The 27,108-nt window shown below is 42.1% G+C and overlaps 1 protein-coding gene and 1 long non-coding RNA gene across 4 annotated transcripts in view; one reads left to right on the forward strand and one right to left on the reverse strand.

The window, feature by feature from the left end:
- The window catches only part of LOC143273862 (uncharacterized), a 68,555-nt gene that overhangs the window by 16,031 nt on the left and 25,416 nt on the right, over positions 1-27,108 (forward strand). For both annotated transcript variants that reach the window (XR_013052095.1, XR_013052098.1), the window contains one exon: positions 22,185-22,289. This is a non-coding gene — a long non-coding RNA (uncharacterized LOC143273862). The remainder of the gene's footprint in view (positions 1-22,184; positions 22,290-27,108) is intronic.
- The window catches only part of LOC102923004 (cell adhesion molecule CEACAM1-like), a 35,421-nt gene continuing 30,466 nt past the window's right edge, over positions 22,154-27,108 (reverse strand). The window contains exons 6-10 of one of the 2 annotated variants that reach the window (XM_076574198.1): positions 25,253-25,364; positions 24,897-25,026; positions 24,599-24,650; positions 23,458-23,482; positions 22,154-22,282 (exon numbers count right to left, since the gene is read on the reverse strand). In XM_076574198.1, coding sequence (XP_076430313.1) covers positions 24,639-24,650; positions 24,897-25,026; positions 25,253-25,364 — 254 coding nt within the window. In that variant the 3' untranslated portion in view covers positions 22,154-22,282; positions 23,458-23,482; positions 24,599-24,638. The remainder of the gene's footprint in view (positions 22,283-23,457; positions 23,483-24,598; positions 24,651-24,896; positions 25,027-25,252; positions 25,365-27,108) is intronic. The other variant, XM_076574201.1, reaches the window with a different exon arrangement.

The following is a 27,108-nucleotide window of genomic DNA, read 5'->3' on the forward strand; positions in this document are numbered from 1 at the left end:
GAAGGCTGAGGTAGACAAGGATGGCCATAGACGGGTCTCATCTACCCCAGACAGATGTGGACAAACTGGGGAGGAAATGAGTCAGTCTGTCTCTGTCTTGCCCATGGCAGTGGTATAGGTTACAGAAAAGCTGTAACAATGCCAGGAGTCATGTGTGTGGAGCTGGGCATCAGTCACTGCAGCTGGATGCTGGACAGTTTTCTCCTCCCCAGAGCTCTGGCACTAACAGTGTCACTCCCTCCATGTGGCAGTTCTCACAGAGACATAATGCCAAACAACTCTAAGGTGCAGACAGTCCCACAAGAGTGACCATGCCAAAGTATCCACAGGGACAATTTTGCTGAGAGAACCAGCATTTAGCAAGTCAGAGAAAAGAGTGAGGAGGTGTTTCCTTGGTGATAGTGCATTAACAGACAAGAAATATTATTGGAAGAGGCAAAGCTTAATTCTTCATTTCTTTTTTCTCTTTCTCTGCTTCTTTCCCTTCTGTGTTATATTCTTCTTCCCTGTTGTTTCCTTCTGCTTCCTGTTGTGTGGTTATGACTGGCCACTTTTATAGAGATTTATAATGAAAAAGAGGAAACTGAGCAAGGGAAAAATAAAAAATGTACAATTTGAGGAGATAGAGCACCAGGAAGTGGAATGGAAATAATTCTTGTATTCAAGGAGATATACAGATGAAGAAATGGAATACAGGGAGTAGTGGCCTCTGGGCAAGATCCTACCAAGCTAAGTTTCCAACTTGTGAAAAGAAATGAAAGAAAAGCTTAAATCAGGGTGTGGTGATACATGCCTTTACTCCCAACACTGGGAAGGCATAGGCCGGGGGATCTCTTAGTGTGAAGCTAGCCTGGTCTACAGAGCCAATTTCAGGACAGCCATGCTTACGCAGTGAAAGAAACCAACAAAAACAGAAAATTGGTGGAGATGTAATTAAACAAGCTGCTCACTTTCCAGCACCAGTGAGCAGCAGAATATTGCAGCATTGGCCACATGATTCTGGATCAAGGATGGAAGAAATGGGCTATGGAATTTGCCACCTTGACTAAGGAAAACCACTGAGGCTAGGCATGTGTCAGGGTGTCCCTAAATGGAGGACCATAGAGGTCATTGTGTGAAGCTGTGAAGGAGAACTTGGATTGCGTTGGAGACCCCAAGATGTTGGGGATGCCAGAGCCTTGGGATACCTTCTGAGAAGAGCTGTAACAGGAAGTGGAATCAGCCCAAGAGAGTAATGTGTTGTGGTCAACATAGCTGAAAGAATTTGTAGATCTGAAGAGCAGTTTGAAGTAAGACCTGGAAATGGAGAGTTTTGAGTTTGCCCAGATAATTTTCAGACTTGCTTTGGTCCAGTATTTCCTCATTATGCTCCCTTCCCTGTGCTTTGGAAGAGTATTGTATATCTTGTTTCATTATATGTTGAAAGCATGTGATTTTTTATTTTAATTTTATAGGAGATTATAGTTAAGAGATTGCATGAAACTCAGAAGAAACTTTGAACTTTGCACTTTTTAAAAAAAATTTATTTATTTATTTTTCAAATTACACTCATGATATTAATCACATTTGTGGTATTCATAGATTACATTCGCAGTATTCACTCAAATATATATTCTTATATAGATATATTTAAGTTTAAATGTTGAATGTCATTTCTTGAAGTGGGTAGGAGGTCTTAAATTCAGGCTTACAGCACAATGGGAGGACCCCAGAGGACAGAAGTTCGCTACTGATGTTTTACAATCTTTCATCTAAGCTGTTAATGCCCATTATTCAGGATACACAGACAAGGAAATTCCTTTAAGCATTTAGGAGGGTGGAACCTGGCAGGGTATTAGCATTGGGAGGATATCAAGGTCAAGGTCCGTAAGCAAGGCAACAGTTACCCAAAACGGGGGCCAGGACCCTGCAGGTCCCCCTTTTATTAAAAAATGAGCTTCTGACTTGGGTTGCGTGGGACGTCAGCAGGTCACCTTACCCGTCATGGAGAGGCCTGCCCAGGCCATACAGGTGCTCTGTCTTAGGTTGATGAGTGCCCCCCAGGCATTACCCCTCTATGAAGACTCATTATCATATCAGCTCATTCGTGTGTGAGCTGCATGGTTAATTGCTGCCAAAGATCTCAAAGTGGCACTGGGCTTGCAATCTGTGTGTTCAATACAGAAAAGACCAACAGAGGTCCTATCTCACCCATAGCCAGTAGGCTAAAGGCAACTGAGCCATTCCCTTCCTTATCAAGCCATACTGTACGTTGGAGTCCTTATAAGATAGTATCCCAAAAGCACCTGAACTTGAGTTTATACATTTATAATTTTCAAAGCCAATCGAGATGTATATAACTACTGAATTAAATTTATCATGCCCAATAGAATGAAAGATGAACTAACTGTGGTAGCTACTTTTATTGCCAGGGACTCCACTCTGCTAGCTGTAGTAAGCAATTATGAAATGGTAATCCCAGAAACAGTAGCGGTGGTGTGCACCATTGTTATACCAGCAACAGCGGCAATAGCAATGTCAAATTCTCTTCTGGATTGTGTGAACATCCACTGGCATGGATACAACTCCAGGAACACGAACTGCCAAGGCCCATTTTTCTTGATCCCAGCATGACTTTGGCTGGCAGCTCTCCTGGAGAATCCAATCTCATGGCTACAGTTCCTAGGCTTACATTAATACTTGCCAAAGCTGGCCATATTGGGCTCTCAATCTCCATTGGCATCAGAAGGGTAGATTTTTTCATGATGACCCATTAGGTCTCTGTCATGTTGGGCTTCAGCAGCAGACACAGGGCAGCGCATTCAGTGCTCAGGAATCCAAAGAGGAACCTCATTGTCCTGAGGAAAGACATAAACCAAACTCCGGGAACACACCAACACTAGATTGGATCTCCTCCACGTGCTAGTAGAAAGATCTTTCCATCGCTCCAGAGGGTGATTTGCAATAGGAGCCCTCCAGTGCTTATATGCATTGGATCCTCCAGCAGAATCCACCTATAAACTCCAGCAGAATCCACCAATAAAAAACATTAAAATATATAAAACAAGGGAAAGAATACAATGTGGAGAGGAATGATGAGTCCCTAGTTCTCCCTTTTTTTAACTTTAGTAAAATGTTTGGTTGTTTGGTTGTTTGTTTAATATTTCAAATTTTTCTATTTTTATTTATTTTTTATTGTTTAAAATTAATTAATTTATTTATTTTTCTATTATCATCTTGATAGAGTATGTATTCTTATCTTAACAGTGAGATGTTTCATTGACGCTTGCTCAGTAATTGAGTAAAACTGAAATTTATTATAAGCCACAGTCATCCTAGGGACCTCCATGCTGTATATATAGCCTCCATGGTTCTAGGGGTGGTAGTCTGATTGTTCTTTATTTTATATCTAGAATTTACTTATGAGTGAGTACATACCATGACTGTCTTTCTGGGTTTGGGTTACCTCACTCGGGATGGTTTTTTCTAGTTCCATCCATTTGCCTGCAAATTTCATGCTTTCATTGTTTTTCTCTGCTGAGTAGTACTCCATTGTGTATATGTACCACATTTTTCTTCATCCATTTTTCAGTTGACGGGCATCTAGGTTGTTTCCAGGTTCTGGATATTACAAATATAGTGCTGCTATGAACATAGCTGAGCATGTATCTTTATGGTATGAATCAGCATTCCTTAGGTAGATGCCCAAGAGTGGGATGGCTGTGTCTTGAGGTAGTTCGATTCCTAATTTTCTGAGAAACCACCATACTGATTTCCACAGTGGTTGTACAAGCTTACATTCCCACCAACAGTGGAGGAGTGTTCCCTTTATTCCAGATCCTCTCCAACATTGACTGTCATTGGTGTTTTTGATCGTAGCCATTCTGACAGGTATAAGGGGGGATCTCAGAGTCGTTTTGATTTATATTTCTCTGACGATTAATGATATTGAGCATTTCTTTAAATGTCTTTCGGCCATTTGTGATTCTTGTTTTGTAAATTCTCTGTTTAGCTCTTTAGGCCATTTTTTAATTGGACTGTTCAGTATTTTGATGTCTAGTTTCTTGAGTTCTTTATATACCGTGGAGATCAATCCTCTGTCAGATGTGGGGTTGGTGAAGATCTTTTCCCATTCTGTTGGCTGTCTTTTTGTCTTATTGACTGTGTCTTTTGCCCTACAAAAGCTTCTCAATTTCGAGAGGTCCCATTTATTAATTGTTGTGCTCAGGATCTGCGCTGTTGGTGTTATATTTAGGAAATGGTCTCTGGTGCCAATACATCCAAGAGTTCTTCCTAATTTCTTTTCTATTAAGTTTAGTGTAACTGGATTTATGTTCAAGTCTTTGATCCACTTGGACTTGAGTTTTGTGCATGGTGACAGAAATGGAACTCTTGGTAATCTTTTACATATTGACATCCAGTTATGCCAGCACCATTTGTTGAAGATACTTTCTCTTTTCCATTGTATAGTTTTGGCTCCTTTGCCAAAAACCAGGTGTTCATATGTGCATGGATTAATGTCAGGGTCTTCAATTTGATTCCATTGGTCCATATATCGGTTTTTATACCAGTACCAAGCTGTTTTTATTACTATAGCTCTATAGTCGAGTTTGAGGTCAGGAATGGTGATGCCTCCAAAGGTTGCTTTATCATATAGGATTCTTTTAGCTATCCTGGGTCTTTTGTTTTTCCATATGAAGTTGAGTATTTTTCTTTCCAAGTCTGTGAAGAATTGTGTTGGGATTTTGAAGGGGGTGCATTGAATCTGTAGATTGCTTTTGGTAAAATTGCCATTTTTACTATGTTAATCCTACCTATCCATGAGCATGGGAGATCCTTCCATTTTCTGATATCGTCTTATTTCTTTCTTTAGAGATTTAAAGTTCTTATCAAAAAGGCCATTCACTTGTTTAGTTAGAGTTATCCCAAGGTATTTTATATTATTTGTGGCTATTGTAAAGGGTGATGTTTCTCTGACTTCTTTCTCAGCCCTTTTATCATTTGTGTATAGGAGGGCTACTGATTTTTTTGAGTTGATCTTGTATCCTGCCACTTTGCTGAAGGAGTTTATCAGCTGTAGGAGTTCCCTGGTAGAGTGTTGGCGGTCACTTATGTATACTATCATATCATCTGCAAATAGTGAAAGTTTGACTACTTCCTTGCCGATTTGTATCCCTTTGATCTCCTTTTGTTGTCTTATTGCTCTATCGAGAACTTTTAGTACTCTATTGAATAAATATGGGGAGAGTGGACAGGCTTGCCTCGTTCCTGAATTTAGTGGTATCACTTTGAGTTTCTCTCCATTTAATTTGATGTTTGCTGTTGGCTTGCTATAAATTGCCTTTATTATGTTTAGAAATCTTCCTTGTCTTCCTTGTCTTTCTAAGTCCTTTATCATGAAGGGGTGTTGGATTTTTTCAAAGGCTTTTTCAGCATCTAAAGAGATGATTATGTGATTTTTTTCTTTCAGTTTGTTTATATGGTGTATTACATTGACTGATTTTCGTATGTTGAACCATCCTTGCATCCCTGGGATGAATCCTACTTGGTCGTGATGGATGATTGTTTTGGTGTATTCTTGGATTCGGTTTGCCAATATTTTGTTGAGTATTTTTGCATCAATGTTCATGAGGGAGATTGGTCTGTAGTTCTCTTTCTTTGTTGAATCTTTGTGTGGTTTGGGTATCGGGGCAATTGTAGCCTCATAAAAAGAGTTTGGTAGTGTTCCTTCTGTTTCTGTTGTGTGGAACACTTTGAAGAGTATTGATATTAGTTCTTCTTTGAAAGTCTGGTAGAATTCTTCACTTAAACCATCTTGTCCTGGGCTTTTTATGGTTGGGAGACTTTTGATGACTGTTTCTATTTCTTTAGGGGTTATTGGTCTATTTAAATGGTTTATCTGGTCTTGATTTAATTTTGGTATGTGGTATTTATCCAGAAAATTGTCCATTTCTTCCTGGTTTTCCATTTTTGTGGAGTACAGGTTTTTGATGAATGATCTGATGATTCTCTGGATTTCCTCGTTGTCTGTTATGTCTCCTTTTTCATTTCTGGTTTTGTTATTCGGGTGCTCTCTCTTTGCCTTTTGATTAATTTGGCTAGGGGGTTGTCTATCTTGTTGATTTTTTCAAAGAACCAACTCTTTGTTTCATTGATTTTTTGTATTGTTCTCTTGTTTTCTATTTCGTTGATTTCAGCCCTCAATTTGATTATTTCCTGGCGTCTATTTCTCCTGGGTGAGTTTGTTTCTTTTTGTTCTAGAGCTTTCAGTTGTGCTGTTAATTCATTGGTATGGGATTGCTCCATCTTTTTATGTGTGCATTTAGAGCTATGAATTTTCCTCTTAGCACTGCTTTCATAGTGTCCCATAAGTTTGAGTATGTTGTACTTTCATTTTCATTGAATTCTAGGAAATCTTTAATTTCTTTATTTCTTCCTTGACCCATTGATGTTTCAGGTGGGCATTATTCAGTTTCCATGAGTTTGTGGGTTTTCTATAATTTTTGTTCTTGTTGAGGTCTAACTTTAAGGCATGGTGGTCTGATAAGATAAAGGATGTTATTCCAATTTTTTTGTATCTATTGAGATTTCTTTTGTGTCCAAGCATGTGGTCAATTTTTGAGAAGGTTCCATGGGGTGCTGAGAAGAAGGTATATTCTTTTGTGTTAGGATGGAATGTTCTGTAGATATCTATTAAGTCCATTTGAGTCATAACATCTGTTAGGTCCTTTATTTCTTTGTTAAGTTTCAGTCTGGTAGATCTATCTTTTGGTGAGAGTGGTGTGTTAAAATCTCCCACTACTAATGTGTGGGGTTTGATGTGGGTTTTAAACTTTAGTAGTGTTTCTTTTATGAATGTGGGTGCTTTTGTATTTGGAGCATAAATGTTTAGAATCGAGACTTCATTGGTGGATTTTTCCCGTGATAAATATGTAATGTCCATCCTGATCTTTTTTGATTGATTTTAGTTTGAAGTCTATTTTATTAGATATTAGGATAGCTACACCAGCTTGTTTCTTAGGTCCATTTGCTTGGAAAGCCTTTTCCCAGCCCTTTACTCGGAGGTAGTGTCTGTCTTTGAAGTTAAGGTGTGTTTCTTGCATGCAGCAGATGTATGGGTCCTGTTTTCTTATCCATTCTGTTAGCCTGTGTCTTTTCATAGGTGAGTTGAGACCATTGATATTGATGAATATTAATGACCAGTGATTGTTAATTCCTGTTATTGTTTGTAGTTGTGTTGTGTTGTCCTTCTTTGGTGTCTGTTGGTGTGGGGTTATCTATTGCTTGATTTTTCATGGATGTGTTTAGCTTCTTTGGGTTGGATTTTCCCTTCGAGTACTTTCTGTAGGGCTGGGTTTGTGGACAGGTATTGATTAAATCTGGTTTTATCCTGGAATATTTTGTTTACTCCGCCTATGGTGATTGAGAGTTTTGCTGGGTATAATAGTCTGGGTTGGCATCCGTGGTCTCTTAGTGTCTGCATAAGATTTGTCCATGATCTTCTAGCTTTCATAGTCTCTCTTGAGAAGTCTGGTGTTATTCTGAAGGGTTTGCCTTTATATGTTACTTGGTCTTTTTCCTTTGCGGCTCTTAATATTTTTCTTTGTTCTGTGTGTTTAGTGTTTTGATCATTATGTGGCAAGGGGACTTTTTTTTTTTTTTGATCCAGCCTATTCGGTGTTCTGTAAGCTTCTTGTATCTTCATAGGTATTTCTTTCTTTAGGTTAGGAAAGTGTTCTTCTATGATTTTGTTGAATATATATATATTTTTTGCCTTTGAGTTGGTATTCTTCTCCTTCTTCTTTCCCTATTATTCTTAGGTTTGGTCTTTTCATGGTGTCCCAAATTTCTTGGATGTTTTTTGTTATGACTTTTTTGTCTTTAGTGTTTTCTTTGACTGACGAATCTATTTTCTCTATTGTGTCTTCAGTGTCAGAGATTCTCTGTTCCATCTCTTTCAATCAGTTGTTTATGCTTGTTTTTGTAGTTCCTGTTCCTTTAGTCAGGATTTCTATTTCCAGCATTTCCTTAGCATGTGTTTTCTTTATTGTCTCAAATTCATTTTTCTGATCTTGGGGTGTTTCTTTCATCTGTTTAATTGCTTTTTCTTGGCTTTCTTTGATTTCTTCCCATCTTTTTGTTTGTTTTTTCTTCCATTTCTTTAAGGGAGTTTTTTATTTCCTCTTTAAGGGAATTTTTTATTTCCTCTTTAAGGGATGTTTTATTTCTTCTTTAAGGGCCTCTATCATCTCCTTAAGTCATTTTTAGGGTTGATTTCTTCTGTTTCTTCTGTCTTGGTATGTTCAGGTCTTGCAGGTGTAGAATCACTAGGTTCTGATATTGCCATATAGGTCTTTTTTAATATTATTATTTTATTTTATTTTACAATAATATTCAGTTCTACATAACAGACACAGATATTCTTGTTCTCCCCCTTCCTGCCCCCCTCCCCTTCCCCCCAGCCCACCCCCCATTCTCATCTCCTCCAGAGCAAGGCCTCCCCTGAGGACTGAGGTCAACCTGATAGACTCAGTCTAGGCAGGTCCAGTCCACTCCTCCCAGATTGAATCAAGTGTCCCTGCATAAGTCCCAGGTTTCAAACAGCTAATTCATTCAATGAGCCCAGGACCTGGTACCACTGCCTAGATGCCTTCCAAACAGATCAAGCCAATCAACTGTCTCACCTATTCAGAGGGCCTGATCCAGTTGGGGGCTCCTCAGCCTTTGGTTCATACTTCATGTGTTTCCATTCAATTGGCTATTTGTCCCTGTGCTTTATCCAACCTTGGTTTCATCAATTCTCGCTCATATAAACCCCCCTCTTTCTCACTAATTAGACTCCCAGCGTTCCACCCGGGGCCTGGCCGTGGATGTCTGCATCCAGATTCCTCAGTCCTTGGATGGGGTTTCTGGCACAATGATTAGGGTGTTTGGCCATCCCATCACCAGGGTAAGTCAGTCCCAGCTGTCTCTCGGCCATTGCCAGCAGTCTTTTGTGGAGGTATATTTGTGGATTTCTGTGGGCCTCTTTAGCACTTTATTTCTTCCTTTTCTCATGTGGTCTTCATTTACCATGGTCTCCTATGCCTTCTTCTCCCTCTCTGTTCTTGATTCAGCTGGGATCTCCCGCTTTTTCCCTTGATCCTCGCCCTTCATTGCTCCCACTCATGTCCAGGTTGTTCATGTAGATCTCAGTCATTTCACCATCATTGGGCAATCCTCGTGTCTTTCTTCGGGTCCTGTTTTCCAGGTAGCCTCACAGGTGATATGAGTAGCAGTCCATTCATCCTTGTTCCACATCTAGTATCCTCCTATGAGTGGGTACAAACCATATTTGTCTTTCTGAGTCTGGGTTACCTCACTCAGGATGATTTTTTCTAGATCCATCCATTTGCCTGCAAACCTCATGATATCATTGTTTTTGTCTGCTGAGTGGTATTCCATTGTGTATATGTGCCACAATTTATTTATCCATTCTTCAGTTGAAGGGCATCTAGGTTGTTTCCAGGTTTTGGCTATTACAAACAATGCCGATATGAACATAGCTGAGCAAGTGCTCTTGTGGTATGATTGAGCATTCCTTGGGTATATGCCCAAGAGTGGTATAGCTGGATCTTGGGGGAGATTGATTCCCAATTTTCTAAAAAATATTGATTTCCAAAGTGGTTGTGCAAGCTTGCATTCCCACCAGCAGTGGAGGAGAGTTCCCCTAGTTCCACAACCTCTCCAGCATAAAGTGTCTTCAGTGGTTTTGATCTTAGCCATTCTGGCAGGCAGAAGGTGGTATCTCAGAGTTGTTTTGATTTGCATTTCCCTGATAATTAGGGATGTTGAGCAATTCCTTAAATGTCTTTCAGCCATTTGAGTTTCCTCTGTTGAGAATTCTCTGTTAGTTCTATAGCCCATTTCTTAATTGGACTGTAGGTTGTTTTGATGTCTAATTTCTTGAGTTCCTTATATATTCTGGACATCAGTCCTCGGTCAGATGTGGGGTTGGTGAAGATCTTTTCCCATTCTGTAGGGTGTTGCTTTGCCTTGTTGACCGTATCCTTTGCTCTACAAAAGCTTCTCAGTTTCAAGAGGTCCCATTGATTGATTGTTTCTCTCAGTGTCTGTGCTACTGGTGTTATATTTAGGAAGTGATCTATGCCAATGCGTTCAAAACTACTTCCTACTTTCTCTTCTTGCGGGTTCAGAGTAGCTAGATTTATGTAGAGGTCCTTGATCCACTTGGACTTAAGTTTTGTGCACGGTGACAGATATGGATCTATTTGCAGCCTTCTACACGTATATATTCAGTTATGCCAGCACCACTTGTTGAAGATGCTTTCCTTTTTCCATTGTACACTTTTGGCTTCTTTGTCAAAAATTATATTTCATAGGTGTGTGGGTTAATGTCTGGGTCTTCAATTTGATTCCATTGGTCCACATGTCAGTTTTTATGCCAATACCAAGCTGTTTTTATTACTATAGCTCTATAGTAGAGCTTGAAGTCAGGGATTGTGATGCCTCTAGAGGTTGTTTTATTCTTTTGGCTATCCTGGGTCTTTTGTTTTTCCATATGAAGTTGAGTATTATTCTTTCCAGGTCTGTGAAGAATTGTGTTGGTATTTTGATGGGGATTGCATTGAATCTGTAGATTGCTTTTGGTAAAATTGCCATTTTTACTATGTTGGTCCTGCCTATCCATGAGCATTGGAGATCTTTCCATTTTCTGAAATCTTCTTCAATTTCTTTTTTCAGGGACTTAAAGTTCTTGTCATATAGGTCCTTCACTTTCTTGGTTAGTGTTACCCCAAGGTACTTTATGTCATTTGTGGCTATTGTAAAGGGTGTTGTATCTCTGATTTCCTTCTCAGCTTCTTTGTCCATTGTATGTAAGAGGGCTACTGATTTTTTTTGAGTTGATCTTGTATCCTGCTATGTTGCTGAAAGTGTTTATAAGCTTTATCAGTTCCTGGGTGGAATCTTTGGGGTCACTCAAGTATACTATCATGTCGTCTGCAAATAGGGAAAGCTTGACTTCTTCCTTTCCAGTTTGTATTCCCTTAATCTCCTTATGTTGTCTTATTGCTCTGGCGAGAACTTCAAGTACTATATTGAATAAGTATGGGGAGAGTGGACAGCCTTGCCTCGTTCCTGATTTTAGTGGCATTGCTTTGAGTTTCTCTCCATTTAATTTGATGTTGGCTGTTGGCTTGCTGTAAATTGCCTTTATTATGTTTAGGTATGTTCCCTGTATTTCTGATCACTCCAAGACTTTTATCATGAAGGGGTGTTGGATTTTGTCAAATGACTTTTCTGCATCTAGTGAGATGATCATGTGGTTTTTTTCTTTGAGTTTGTTTATATGGTGGATTACATTGACGGACTTTCATAGGTTGAACCACCCTTGCATCACTGGGATGAAGCCTACTTGATCATGGTGGATAATTGTTCTGATGTGTTCTTGGAGTCTGTTTGCCATTATTTTATTGAGTATTTTTGCATCAATGTTCATGAGGGAGTTCAGTCTGTAGTTCTTTCTTTGTTGTATCCTTGTTTGGTTTAGGAATCAGGGTAATGGTAGCCTCATAAAAGGAGTTTGGTAATGTTCCTTCTGTTTCTATTATGTGGAACAATTTAGAGAGTATTGGTATTAACTCTTCTTTGAAGATATGGTTGACTTCTGCACTGAAACCATCTGGTCCTGGCCTTTTTTTTGGTTGGGAGACTTTTAATGACTGTTTCTACTTCCTTAGGGGTTATTGGACTATTTAAATGTTTATCTGGTCTTGATTTAACTTAGGTATGTGATACCTATCCAGAAAAATGTTCATTTCTTTTAGGTTTTGCAGTTTTTTTGGAGTAGAGGTTTTTGAAATATGACCTTATAATTCTCTGGATTTCCTCAATGTCTATTGTTATGTCCCCCTTTTCATTTCTGATTTTGTTGATTTGGATTCTCTCTCTCTGTCTTTTGGTTAGTTTGGATAAGGGCTTGTCTATCTTGTTGATTTTCTCAAAGAACCAACACTTTGTTTCATTAATTTTTTGTATTATTCTCTTTGTTTCTAATTTATTAATTTCACCTCTCACTTTGATAATTTCCTGGCGTCTGTTCTTCCTGGGAGACTTTGCTTCTTCTTGTTCTAGAGCTTTCAGGTGTGTTGTTAAGTCACTAGTGTGGGATTTCTCCAGCTTCTTTATGTGGGCATTTAGTGCTATGAATTTCCCTCTTAGCACTGCTTTCATAGTGTCCCATAAGTTTGGGTATGTGGTGTCTTAATTTTTGTTGATCTCTAGGAAGTCTTTAATTTCTTTCTTTATTTCTTCCTTAACCCATTGGTGATTCAGTTGAGCATTATTCAGTTTCCATGAGATTGTAGGTTTTCTGTAGTTTTTGTTGTTGTTGAAATCTAACTTTAAACCATGGTGTCTGATAGAACACAGGAGGTTATTCCAATTGTTTTGTATCTGTTGAGATTTGCTTTGTGGCCAAGTATGTGGTCGATTTTAGAGAAAGTTCCATGGGGGGCTTCTGAAAAGAAGGTACATTTTTTCTTGTTAGGATGGAATGTTCTGTACATATCTATTAGGTCCAATTGTGTCATGACATCAGTTAAGTCCTTTATTTCTTTGTTAAGTTTCTATTTGGGAGATCTGTCCATTGGTGAAAGTGGGGTGTTGAGATCTCCCACTATTAATGTGTGGGGTTTTATATGTGGTTTAAGCTTTAGTAAAGTTTCTTTTACATATGTGGGTGCCCTTGTGTTTGGGGCATAAATGTGCAGAATTGAAACTTCATCTTGTTGGATCTTTCCTGTGATGAGTATGTAATGCCCTTCTTGATCTCTTTTGTTTGATTTTAGTTTGAAGTCTATTTTGTTGGATATCAGGATGGCTACCCCTGCTTGTTTCTTAAGACCATTTGATTGGAAAGTCATTTCCCAGCCTTTTATTCTTAGGTAGTGTCTGTCTTTGAATTTGAGATGTGTTTCTTGTATGCAGCAGAAAGATGGGTCCTGCTTTCATATCCATTCTGTAAGCCTATGTCTTTTTATAGGTGAATTAAGTCCCTTGATATTAAGGGATATTAATGACCAGTGATTGTTCATCCCTGTTATTTTTGGTGGTAGTTTATGTGTACTTCTCTTCTTTGGGGTTTACTGCTGTGGCTTTATCTATTGCCTGTATTTTCGAGTGTGTATCTGACTTCCTTCGGTTGGAATTTTTATTCTAGTGCTTTCTGTAGGGCTGGGTTTGTGGATAAGTATTGTTTAAATCTGGCTTTGTCTTGGAATGTCTTGTTCCTTCCGTCTATGATGACTGAAAGTTTTGCTGGGTATATTAGTCTGGGCTGACATCCATGGTCTCTTAGTGTCTGCATTACATCTGTCCAGGTCCTTCTGGCTTTCAAAGTCTCCATTGAGAAATCGGGTGTTATTCTGATGGGTTTGCCTTTATAGGTCACTTGGCCTTTTTCCTTGGCTGCTCTTAATATTCTTTCTTTATTCTGTACATTTAGTTGTTTAATTATTATGTGTCAAGGGGACTTTTTTGGGGGGTCTAGTCTGGTGTTCTATAGGCTTCTTGTATCTTCATAGGCATTTCCTTGTTTAAGTTGGGAAAGTTTTCTTCTATGATTTTGTTGAATATATTTTCTGTGCCTTTGAGTTGGTATTCTTCACCTTCTTCTATCCCTATAATTCGTAGGTTTGGTCTTTTCATGGTGTCACAAATTTCTTGGACATTTTGGTTCATGACTTTGTTGGCTTTAGTGTTTTCTTTGACTGATGAAACTATTTCTTCTACTGTATCTTCAATGCCAGAGGTCCTCTCTTCCATCTCTTGCATTCTGTTGGTTATACTTGCATCTGAAGTCCCCGATCTTTTACTCAGATTTTCTATTTCCAGCATTCCCTCTGTTTGTGTCTTCTTCATTTTTTCTATATCCCTTTTCAGGTCTTGGACTGTTTCCTTTATTTGTTTCATTGCTTTTTCATGATTTTCTTTTAGTACTTTATTGTTTTCTTGCAGGAATTTATTGTTTTCTTCCAGGACTTTATTGTATTCTTCCAGGACTTTATTGTTTTCTTCTAATTTGTTTGCCCTTTCCTCTAGTTGTTTACAGCGTTCTTCCCATTTTTTGTCTTTTCCTCTACACAAGCCTCTACCTTCTTCATGATGTTATTCATAAGGCTGTTTTCTTCTGCTTCTTCCAATTTTTGATGTTCAGGTCTAGATGTTGGAGGCAGGCTAGGTTCTGGTGATGCTGTATTGCTCTTCATTTTGTTGTATGTACTTCTGCCTTGACATCTGCCCATCTCCTTGTGGTTCATTCTTGGTCTTATCAGCGCACTTGGTTCAGACAGAGCTGACAGATTCAGGAAGTCTCTCTCTCTCTCTTGTCCAGATGGGAGCTCTCTTGTCCAAATGGGAACTCCCAGGCAGGATGGAAGCTCTTATCTGGATGGGAAGTCTGGGGCAGGATGGGAGCTTTTGTCCAGACAGGAATTCCAGAGTAGGATGGGTGCTCTTGTCCAGAAGGGAATTTTGGGGTAGGATGGGCGCTCTTGTCCAGAAGGGAACTCCAGGGCAGGATGGGAGCTGAGGGCCAGTCTCTAAGTCCCAGGAAGTGGCTGGTGTCTCGGGTGGATGGCTGTGGGGGCAGGGCGTGGAGATTGCAGGGGCTGCTGGTGGGCTTGGAGAAGGGGATCCTTCCCAGTGGAGCTAAAAGGGGACCTGCCCGGTGGCCAGAACCTGGGGCCAAGTTGGGCAGGTCTTCCCTGGAGTGGCTGGTGCCCAGGGATGGGGTTCCAGGCTGGGCCTGGATACTCACCTCTGGTCCAGAAGGGAAGTCAGAGGCAGGATGGGAGCTGGAGGCCAGTCTCTTGCCATATAGGTCTTTATGTTGTTGCCTGTATTTTTGCACTGGCGTCTACTCATCTCTTCCTCTGCTTGGTGCAGGAGGTATCTGTGTCTGAGAGTGCCTCTCTTGTTCTAATTTTTAGTCTTCGTTCACTAGGAGCTCTTGGTTAAATTGGTGCTATTGGGCTGTTTTTTCAGGAGCAGCTGATCTCAGTCGGTGAATTATATACTTATGATTCTGGTGATCTGGTTTGGTGGCTGGGCAGTGCCTTCTTCTGTGTTCCCAGGTCACGTTTTGTTCATTCATCAACTCCTCAGCTGATCTTGTTTCTTCAGACTTCAAACTGTGGGGATCTGAATCCTCTCCTGGATGGATTTCAGCTGAGCAGGGTAGTCTCTCCAACACCTCCAATTTGTTGGGTTTCACAGGATCAGCAGCTGGGCCCTCGGTTGTCCTCAGATGGAGTGTTCAGATTCGTTCTGGTTCCATCCCATGGAGATAGCTTCTTCCCTGGGTGTTGGGATTAAAGGCATCCCTGTTCCAAGCTCTTGATTAAGAGCTTATTTTCACTAGCTCTTCAGCGGGTAATAGCTCAGTTTCTGGTCTTTATTACAACTGTTTTTCGGCCACTGCCTGCTGGGCCTGCCTGCCTCCGCACCGGCCTTGTCTGCCTCTACCAGGCCTGCCTACCCCTGCCGGGCCTGTCTACTTCTGCGGGCCGCCGTCAGGCCTACCTGCCTCTTTGGACTGCCACCGAGCCTGTCTGTCTCTGCCGACTGCTACCGGGCCTGTCTGTCTCTGCGCGCCGCTGCCGCCGGGCCTGTCTCGACCTTTGCACTTTTAAATATTGTAGATCTGTGGTAGACTATGGAGACTTTTGAATTTGGACTAAATATATTTTAAATTATGATATTGTTACAAGCTTATGGGGGTCAGGAAGTGGGATGCGGTGGTTTGAATGTATTTGGCCCCCATAAGATCACAGGGAGTGGCACTATTAGGGTGTGATTTTGTTGGAGTAGATATGGCCTTGTTGGAGTAAGTATGTAACTGTAGAAGCAGACTTTGAGGTCTCCTATGCAAAAGACATACCCAGTGTCTCAGTTTACTTCCTTTGCCTCTGGATCAAAATTGTAGAATTCTCAGATCCTTCTCCAGCACCATGTCTGCCTGCATGCCACCATGTTCCACTGTGATGATAATGGACTGAATCTCTAAGCCGTAAGCCCTCCCATCAAATGTTTCTCTTTATAGCATGTTCCATGGTCATGGTGTCTCTTCACAGCAATAGAAATCCTAACACAGTCCTGATTATCAGTCATCCTCCAAGAGGTAGCAGCACTGGGACAGGAACCAATGTCAGACATGCTGTGGCTGCAGATCAGCCCAGGGAATGCCTGAACTTGCTCAGTGAGAAGGTGGTGGCTTGTGTTGTGAGAACCTGAATTATAACGGGAAATGTGAGGTTGTTTTCTATTATTTTAGATTGGCTTTTTCTTCCTGTCTCTCAGTCTGTGTCATTGTCTCTGTCTGTCTCTCTCTCTCTCTTCTCTCTCTCTCTCTCTCTCTCTCTCTCTCTCTCTCTCTCTGTATGCCACATGTGTGTGGGGTTCCTATTGAAGCCAGCAGAGGGCATCATTGCTCCTGGATATGAAGCTGCAGGCAGCTGTGAACCTCCTGATGTGTGTGCTAGGAACTGAACTCAGGTCTTCCAGAAGAGCAGCAAGTGCTGTTAGCTTCTCAGAGTTTTTAAATTTTGTGATTGGAAGGTATTGAGTTTGCAGGTTTTCTATCAGACTCATTCTCACCCACCTGTAACACAAACCTCATATTCTACACGGTTCTGAGGTGGACGGTTGGGCCACCACCAGCCTGTCTTTATCCAGGGACCCTCACTTGTATCCCTGTTGCAGCAATGTGTTGAGAATAGTTACCTTTTTTAGGGAGTCAGGGCTCCACTCCAGCTTTCTCACTGCAGGTCCATCTCCTCTGCAAATCCCAGGCCCCTCTCAGCCCTCACAGATCTCTGAGCTGGCCATCTCAACACCATCCTGTAGCAGGAATCTTAAAAGTTCTTATCAATGAAATCAAACCTGAGGCCAGTTATTGATGTGAATGCTGGAAAATCAGAGAAGCAAAATAAGCCACAGCTACCTCACGTTGCCAATTCCTCAACTAATCCTGTTTCCTCAGACTAGAAGCCTCTGAGTCCTCATCCAGAATGAATCTCAGCTGTACTTGCTGTGGGATGTTCTGTATGTCCTGTGGGAGCCCTTCTTGGGTTCTTTGTGGCGTTACCCAGCAGGTCCGTATAGAGGATGATTAGGACCATGGGCCTGAGTGCAGGTGTTTGAGATGGTCTGCACTTGGCTGTGCTGGGGGATGGTCTGTATGTCAAGTTGCTCTGATTGGTTAATAAATAAAACCTGATCGGCCATGGCTAGGCAGGAAAGATAGGCGGGACTAACAGAGAGGAGAAATAAAAGGACAGAAAGGCAGAAGGAGACGATGCAGCCGCCGCCATGACCAGAGACACTGCAGCCGCCGCCATGACCAGCAGCATGTGAAGACGCCAGTAAGCCACCAGCCACATGGCAAGGTATAGATGTATGGAAATGGATCAATTTAAGATAAAAGCACAGTTAGCAAGATAAGGACAGTTAGCAGGAAGCCTGCCACGGCCATACAGTTTATAAGTGATATAAGCGTCTGAGTGATTATTTTATAAGTGGCTGTGGGACTGGCGGGTGACAAAGATTTGTCCTGACTGTGGGCAAGGCGGAAAAATCAAGCTACATGTACTGCTACTCAAAAGCCTGAAAGCTTAACCAGCCAAATGCTTTTAGTTCCTGGTCTTCACGCCTTATATATCTTCCTGCTTTCTGCCTCACTCCCTGGGATTAAATGCTCACTTTCTGGGATGAAAGGCGTGAGTCACCATGCCTGAGTGTTTCCAATGTGGCCTTGAACTCACAGAGATCCAGAGGGATTTCTGCCTCTGGAATGCTAGGATTAAAGGCATGTGCTACCACTGCCTATCCTCTATGTTTAATATTGTGGCTGTTCTGCTTCTCTGATCTTCAGAATTTACCCCAATACCTGGTTTCAGCTTGGCTTTTTATTAATAGGCTATTTTAAGATTCTTGCTACACCATCCTGTTAACAAGTGTTTCTCCTGGTGCTGGTCAAAGCATGTATATCTTCCTAGGAGAAGCAAAGGTATGCATGCATGCATGTGTGTGCACCTGGACACATGTACAGTCTCAGGTACAAGAAATTAAGAACCATTCAATAAATATTTATTTAAATGTAAAGATTAGAGGACTAGGGTGTAACTCTGTAGGCAGAGCTTACTTAGTTTTCACAAAGCTCTGTATTTGATCCCCAGGACTTCGTTCAATGATTATACACGCAGGAAGATGAGAAGCTCAAAGTCATCCTTGGTTATGTACTGAGTTTGAAGCTAGCCTGGGCTATGTGAGACACACTCACAAAAAATAAAAAAATATACTCAGGAAAGAAAATGTAATAGTAAATAGTGGTCATTGGACTGGAGGGCATGGACTGCTCTTGGATGTTTTGTGGATGGTGCTTTTTGTTTAAACTCTTTCTCTGGGAAATAACAGGGTCACTGCCTGTCTTAGGGTTTCTATTGCTTCAACAAAACACCATGACCAAAGAGCAAGTTGGAGAGGCAAGGGGTTATTTGCCTTGTACTTCTATATCACTGTCTTTTACAGAAGGAAGTCAGGACAGGAACTCAAGCTGGGCAGGATCCTGGAGGCAGGAGCTGATGCAGAGGCCATGGAGAGGTGCTGCTTACTGGCTTGGGGCACATGGCTTTCTCAGCCTGCTTTCTTATAGAACCCAGGACCCCAGCCCAATGATAGCACCACCCACCATGGGCTGGACCCTCCCCCATTGATCACTAATTGAGAAATGCCTTACAGCTGGATCTTACAGAGGCATTTTCACAATTGAGGCTCCCTTCTCTTTCATGACTCTAGCTTGTGTCAAATTGATGTACTACTAGCCAGTACACTGCCCCTAAACTTCTGCAAGTGTGCCCCACAACTCACTGCCAGACCCAAACAGAGAATCTTAGCTTGTTGTTTTGTGTCAGGTTAGTTTGATTGATCTCTTCTTGGTTAAAATTTGGTAGTTTGGGTGAATCCAGAAATTCATCCATTTCTTTTAGATTTTCCAGCTTAATGGGGTATAGATTTTTAAAGTAGTCCCTTACAATATTCTGAATTTCTTTGCTGTCTGTTGTGATGTTTCTTTATTCATTTGTGATTCTGTCACTTTGGATCCTCCCTCTCTTCCGTTTGGTTAGTAGGGCCCAGGGCCTGTCAATCTTGTTTACCCTCTCAAAGACCCAGCTCTCCACATGACCAGCTGTTGATCTTTTCCAAACAGGCACAGTAGGAGTCCTGATTATGAGAGCTGACTGACTCAGAAGAGAGCACTGGGTAGCACCTCCTTATTAAAAGAAAGTCAAGTCCACACTACATGGATAGATTAATATAACAAATTAAGATTAGCTCACATATCCTTTTATTTACTAAGTTTTCTGTGATTCATGTATAAAGCAACACTCTTTGCTTGGACTTTATATCCATTTTCTAACTTGACTGAAAAGAAATGTTCACATTTTAGTAAGCGTCTTAGCGTATTATCAAAAATGACCTGGATGTGAGGGAATACTCTGTGTATACAAAACACAGAAAAGAAGGCACACATATACTGACATGTTCGCTGTTGTTACAGTTTTAGATCATAGAAGACATTTATTCCCCTTGTTTTAACTAGAAAAGAGGAACTTCTAGCCCCACTGTAGAAAAGTCATTTTCTCCTCCTCCAATCCTATCCTTAAATCAGAAGTTCCTGTTATTAAAAAAAAGAACCTCTGGCTCTCCATCCACTTCAAAATTTAGGAGTGATAAGTCTTATATATTACTGTGTATATGCTTATAAGTGTCCAATTTTTTATACTGGTGACATTTATTAACCATCTTATGATTTTTATATTAGACACAGGGTTCTTTATTTTCTCCATAAAAAGACTGTAAGTTTGAAAGTGTTAGCTCCTGTGGGTATTGTTGGAGGCACATGGCTGGGAAAACTCCTATAGAAAGCTGTAAATATATCCTGCAAAACAATGTGCCAATCCAAAAACTGCACCATGGAGTTTGGGTATACCCTCCTTAAGATACATAGAAAGTGGGTGGTGGTGACACACACCTTTACTTCCAGCACTCCGGACGCAGAGCCAGGCAGATCTGAATGAGTTTATTGCCAGCCTTGCCTACAGAGCAAGTTCCAGGAGGGTCAGGATTGTTACCCAGAAAGTTCATGTCTTGAACTGCCCTTCTCCCACAATGAAATGACACAAGTGTCGATTTTTATCATGTGGTAATAGAGCCCATGTGGGAGTCTCTTCTGAGTCTCCCAATTCCACGATCCCATTAGGAATACAGAAGATGAAATTAAAATGGAAAAGTTGGAAGAGGACTGGGATGTGTACCTGACTGCCTGTGGCACAGGAAGTCCTAGGAGTACAGTGATCCTGTGAGGGCTCTCAACACTGGTAAATATTTCAATAATGTCACTAATGGCCAGTCACATGGCCATCTCTATCTTGATGAAGTCACCAGCCAAGATGGCAACAAAGTCACTTGGTTTCTTTCTGTGTGGTGAGGTCAGCTCATGATAAATGAACCCAGACCTCAGCAGGGCATGAGTCCATGGGGAATATAGAAATGTGGGCGGCCACTGCTTTATTTCTCAAACAATGGATCTCAAGCATGGATATAACAGAAGAAAGTACCCAAAGAGTACTGGTATGTGGGCCCCAAAGAGCAAAGTAAAGACACAGAGGAGGGACGGCCATGATCTTGATCCACGACAGGGAGTCCATATGTGTCAGAACAGAGGTAACTATGAATGCAAAGTGGTCACATTTGGATCTTCCTTTGATCTCACTGAGCTCCTAGGTAGAAGCTAGGATCCACAAGGCCCTCTGTAGGACTTTACTTAGCAGTCACTGATCTGTGTTTGTGTACACTCCCTGCCTGTCCCTCTATGCCTGTGTATGTGAATGTTGGTGATGGTAGTGGCAGTGAGGGTAGTGCTGGTGGTACTGGTGGTAGTTGGTGGTTTGCTGGCATGTATGTCTGTACATTGTGTATATGTCTGGTGCCCCCAGGGAAGAGAAAATGGTATCAGATTTCCTGACACCAGAGTTACAAAAGGTTTTTAGCTGTGTGGTTGATGGGGATCCAAATCCTCTGGAAGAGCAGCCAAGTGATTATATCCACTGAAGCACCTCTCCAGCTCCTATTCCTGGCATCTCTTGAGTATGCTCAAATGTATGAAGTCAGGTAGGGACAGGCTTAGAATCTTCCAGGTCAACTAGTTTCTTTCCTGATGCACCCTTTTCAGTCACTACTCTCCTGTCATAGCAGTGGGGCAAAGGTGTACAGGGAGACAGATGCAATTAGAACAGAGGGACCCACAGAGCTAAGTGTTGACAAGAGCAGGAAGTATGAGCAAGAGAGGAATCTGGAGTATGTGATAGGACACTGGACATTCCCCAGTAGGAGAAGGAGCTAGTTTTTGGGAGCTAAGGAGACAGTAGTGTGTGGGAGGAAGACCTGAGAACAGAGTGGGCAAATGTCGAGGAGTGCTTCATGTGCTTGCTGAAGGTTTGGCCACTTAGCTTTATGGGACTAGAGAACAAGTCACAGCTGAGAGGTGAAATGGAATCTCAAATGGAGACACTTGGGAGATTGTATCTCTCCACCATGGAACTGCAGCTGTGACCAACAAAGAGAGTTCCAGTTTGTAGGACCTTGGATTTCATGGCCTGCAAAAATGTGTACAGCAAAAACTTCATGTCAGGAAATAGGTACAGAGTGGCTACCACTGGACTCCTAGAACTGTACACAAGACAATCTACATTGTCATCCTTCTGAGGGCAGAAATCTCATACCAGGAACCTACACATATAGTCTCCTAACTGTCAGAGGGCTTTTCCCAGTGAAGTCATCCCCTACCACAGCCCATTTTTCTCTGCCACAGCCAGGTTTATGATCACTGCTTAGTCGGCTTCCCGGTTACAGTGAATTTCATAAAATGCTCTTGCCCTGTGGTCTAAAGGGGCAATCCACAGGCTAGCCAATCCATTATCTGCCTTTCTCTCTGCTGACTCTGAAGTCTGGGGCTTCAGGGTTGTATCTTAGGGGACCCTCTGCACCCTCACCCCCACCCCGCATCAATGAGGGGCAGGCAAATGGGAATACATGAGCAGCAGCTAATGGGACAGGTTCCATCGATTTTTTTTTTATTTCAGAAGCCCGTTGCTGCTGCTGGTGGAGATGGGAAGACTGAAGTTAGAGATTTGTGTTGCTGGACATTGTTTTCCAGGAAATAATGTGAAGCTCCATCCACCTGAAAGGTATGATCGTACAGTCAGTCTCAAGAAACAGAGACAGAAACACAGAGACAGACTGACAGACAGACAGAACATGGGTGCATCTCAGAGGACAACTTGCAGGAGGGGTTTCTCTTTTCACCTCAGGTTTTGGGGACTGAACTCAGGTGTCAGATTTATAAAAAGGACTTTATACACTAAACCATCTCATCTGCCCTAATCCTGGTGTGTGTGTGTGTGTGTGTGTGTGTGTGTGTGTGTGTGTGTGTGTGTGTGTGTGTGTGTGTGTGTTGATGTGAACTGGCTCTCATGTAGCCCAGGGAGTCCCCATGTTCTCCAGGGACCAAGTGCTGTGACTGCAGGTGTGCTCCACTGTGATTCTGTGGATCAAACCTAGTCCAGGGGCAGCCAAGCACGCACTCTAGCAATAGGACTACATTTCCAGCCTTTAAATTCTCTAAGTGACCATCTCAATTGCTGAGAAGAACATAAGTTACTATGAGGCTGGAGCCTTCTGGAAAGGAACATAGACACACAATAGTCCCCTCCTTTAGAGTCAACCCACATGATCTGTTTGTCCTGCACAGAACAACATCTCATGGAGGCCCCCTGTGCCAGAGACTTTAGAAGACAGCACCCAGCCCACTTTAACATGCAGGCTGTGGTCCTGGCCATTGTCCACTCTCGCTCCTTGAGGGCCTTTCAACTGCAGTGGCCCTTTGGCCAATGTCCACTCTCACTGTTGAGCATGACTCCCATCATTCTCTAAGAAACCTGCCAGTCTTCCACATGACAGGATGTCTCTTACTGAATCCATCTGGCAGACTACAAGGGACTAGGGTGCTGGACAGAGGAGGGGTCAGAATGAGATCCCAGAGCCTGCACTTCTGACTGGTTCAAATGGAGTCTTTCCTTTGAAGGCCAGAGCAGGTTCAGATGAGCAGAGAGAAAGGAGAGGGGTGTGGCCCTTCCTCCTTTGGGTCTGTGCTGGGAACTACACAGGGATTAGCTCACCCACACCTGTAACCTCTTTTGTAGTGGGCAGAATGTAGGCAAGCAGGCTAAGGGTAAGAGAGGTGCAGCTCCTTGTCTGATGCAGGAGGAACTAAGGACACACAGTTGTGGCTCTGAGTGTCCCCATCACTCCAGAGACTTCTGAGAGGAAGCAAACAGTGAAAATGGCAGTGCTTACCTCATTGGGAGAGTTGTCACGTGACCTGGGAAAGCAAGAGAAGAGTCACCAGATCATGGAAGTGCAAAGCTCATCTGAGACTTGTGATTTGTAGCCAAAGGAGGCGTCATGAAGTAGTAGTAGATGTGCGGTGGGGGTGGAAGGGGTTCATGCCCAAGTCCAGTTAGAGGTTTTTCATCCTACAGAGTCTGTTTCAGAGACCTAGCTTATTAGGATCAGAGGAGAAGTAACAAGGACAGAGACCTGGATTATTCAGTTTAGGAGTTCTCCAAGTTCACAATGCCTTGATTATCCTTTCTTCAGTGGTATTTGTGACTGACATGTTCCTATGACAAGGAGGAGCACAGTGGTCCTTGGGACCCAGACTAACATAGTAGAGAGTCTTCCTAAGGGATAATGAATGCCGACGAACTTCACACATGCCAGGGAAGGCATTAGGTTCAGGAACTTGCTCTTGGACATGTGGTTCCCTCATGCCAGCCTAGCTTAGGTGAACTGAGTCTCCCTTCAGCAGTGACTTAGTCTCCTGTGGCTGGGAAGGGGGTGAGGACCTACAGCACCTGAGGGCTGGTGTTGTGTAATATTTGTTTAACAATACAAAGATGTGTTGTGTTTGTATAACTATGTAAACATGTGTTACTGTTTTACCTTGACTGCCCAAGGCAACAGACTTGTCTAAGAAAAAGCTGAATGTCTAATAGTGAGGGAGGATATATAGGTGGGACATCTAGGCAGGGAGAATAAGTAGGAGAAGGTATTTAGGCTCAAAAAAGAAAGAAAAAAAGAAGCCAGGGAGACATCTGGAGTCAGACAGACAGATGGGGAGGCAGCAGGAAAGTAGGACATACAGAATGAAAGAAAGGTTAAAAGTCCTGAGGCAAAACAGAGATAAATAGAAACAGTTTAAATTAAGCCAAAGGAGCTAGTTGGACAAGCCTAAGCTATGGCTTAATTAATAATAAGTCTCCATGTCTTTATTTGGGAACTACTTGGCAGCCTAAAGAAAATGCTAGCCATAGGCTGGGAAAAGAAAATCTGCTCTTTAAGTCAGACAGGAGACAGTGGTTGGTGTCCAGGATGCTGTAGAAGGACTGGCAGGTGGTGGGACCTTTGATTCCCAAAGTTCAGTGCCTTTACTTACTGTGGGTAGACGGGTCCAGTTGTCCTCACTGAGCATGCTCTTACTTCTTGCCCTAAAGAAATGGGAGACACTGTCACTGTTGTTTGGTTCCTCAGTTGGGAAGGACCCTGGGAGCCAATGTTTCCTGGGAGCTGCTTGGTGTCCTTGCTGTGCATTCACACCATGGCTGCCACTGCCTTTCTTGGTGCTGCCTCCTTTTCCAATCTAATCAGCCCCTCCTAGCCTTTGATCCTTTTACCCCATCATATTTGCTGTTTTCTAACTGGTGCTGGGGGTGGTACTTTGGATGAGAATTTACTTTTGGCTTCTTGTCCTTTTTAGGTTTCTCTTTTGAGGCTTCTTTTGAGGTTTCATTGAGGTTGGTTGGCTCATTGAGGTTGGTTGGCTCATTGTCCACTTGTTTAATGTTGTTCTCATTTTGTGGCTCCCTGGTGAAAGATGAAATCAATTTATCTCCAAACTTCACAAGAAAAGGAGTGACCATGACCAACAGAGAGTGGGGTACAGGACATAGGAAGGCAGTGATATGAGCAACACAGCAGACATATAGCAAAGAGAAGAAGATGGAGTCCAGACAGAAAGTGAAGGACCCTTTTCCCTTTCCCAAGCATGAAGGAAATGGAAGAGTAGGTGGAAGGGTGGAAGACATTTCACCTGCCACGACGTCTGCGCCACAGGATGAACAGTAAAAATATTACTGCAATCAGCCCCACCAGACATTGGGCAACAATGCCAATGATACCCCATAATGAAGGTCGATGTTCAACTGTCATGGACAGAAAAGAGAAGAAGCATCACCATAAATTCATCCTCACTGAGCAAGTGGACAAGAACTCTCTGATTGTGTCTGACTTCTGTTTGTTCCTTTGGGGAGTGTACTTCCTGTGAGAAGGTAGATTAGGAGAGTTGAAGCAATAACCAGGGTATTCTCTCCTAGTATTCCTGTAAGTACTATGTTTCTAGGCTGGCCATGTGTCTTCCTTCAAGTCCTTGCCTGTGGTGGGTGGGGAGAGAGTGTGCTTTAGGCTGCAGTCTAATTCATATCCATTCTGGCAGTCCTTGGAAGGATCTGAAGATGGGAGAAAGTCATATATATATAAATTTTTACATTAACATTACAGATGATTTTAATGATCACATCTTTTTCTCATTGTCCTAATTGATATAGATGTAAATATTCACCACTCTGGTTCCATACACAGAAAGAGTCCTGCCCCTTGTCCCCAATCAGTGTGGGAAGGCCCCACCCTCACCAAGTCCCCCTACTGGACCCTGCAATCTACACACCCTGCCCCCATACCCATCCTCCTGAGACCCCAGCCACATCTTGAGGCATGGAAAAGAAGCTGGCAGCCCTCACTGGACAAAGAGCTCTCATTGGAACAAGAGTAACCTACTGAGACAGGGAATCTGCCACCCTTCATTAAACCAAGAGTGGCTTTCTGAGACGTAGGATCTGCCACCTCTCATTGGACCAAGAGAAGCTTCCTGAAACACAGAATCTGTAATCTCTGACTAGACCAAGAGCCCTGATAAGACCAAGAGTGGCTCTGTGAGTCACAGAATTAACAAGCTTGGGTTCACCCAAGAGCAGCTCCCTGAGAAACAGAATCTGCCTGCTCCAATTAGACTAAGAACTAAGATTGGACCTAGAGGGGCCCCCTGAGACACAGACACAACAAGCACAGAGTAGAACAATAGTAACTCACTCAGACACAGCAACCTCTTATGTCTATTAGAGGAGGAGATGGGCAGATGTCAAGGAAAAAATACATTGAACAACATAAAGAGCAATATGGCATCACCAGAACCTATCGCTCCTTCAACAGCAAGACCTGAGCATCACAATGTAGAAGTAGCAGAAGAAAGCAACCTTAAGAACAGCATCATGAAGAAGCTAGAGGCCTTTCAAGAAAAAAATGAAAAATGAAGTTGAGGAAAAGACAAACAAAAATTTGGAAGAAATCAATAAAGAAATACAGGAAAAGACAAATAAAAAAGTGGAAGGAAGCAATAAATCCCTCAAAGGAAACCATGAAAAAGCAATTAAACATGTGAGGGAAACACTTCAAGACCTGAAAAGGGAAATAGAAACAATGAAGAAGACACAAATAGAGGGAATGCTGGAAATAGAAAATCTGGGTAAACAAACAGGAAACACAGATGCAAGCATAACCAACAGAATACAAGCACTGTAAGAGAGAATCTCTGGTGCAGAGGACACAATTGAGGAAGCGGATTCATCAGTCAAAGAAAATACAAAGCCAAAAAATTCATAACACAAAATGTTCAGGATCTGGGATACCATGAAAAGGCCAAATCTAGGAATAATAGGGATAGAAGAAGGAAAAGAATACCAACTCAAAGCCACAGAAAATATATATTCAACAAGATCATAGAAGAAAACTTTCCCAACTTAAAGAAGGAAATACCTATGAAGATAGAAGAAGCCTATAGAAGACCAAACAGACTAGAGCCCACCCCACCTCCCAATGTCCCCTGGCCACACA

This window comes from Peromyscus maniculatus, chromosome 1 (genome assembly GCF_049852395.1).
Source record: "Peromyscus maniculatus bairdii isolate BWxNUB_F1_BW_parent chromosome 1, HU_Pman_BW_mat_3.1, whole genome shotgun sequence".
Taxonomy (NCBI): Eukaryota; Metazoa; Chordata; class Mammalia; order Rodentia; family Cricetidae; genus Peromyscus; species Peromyscus maniculatus.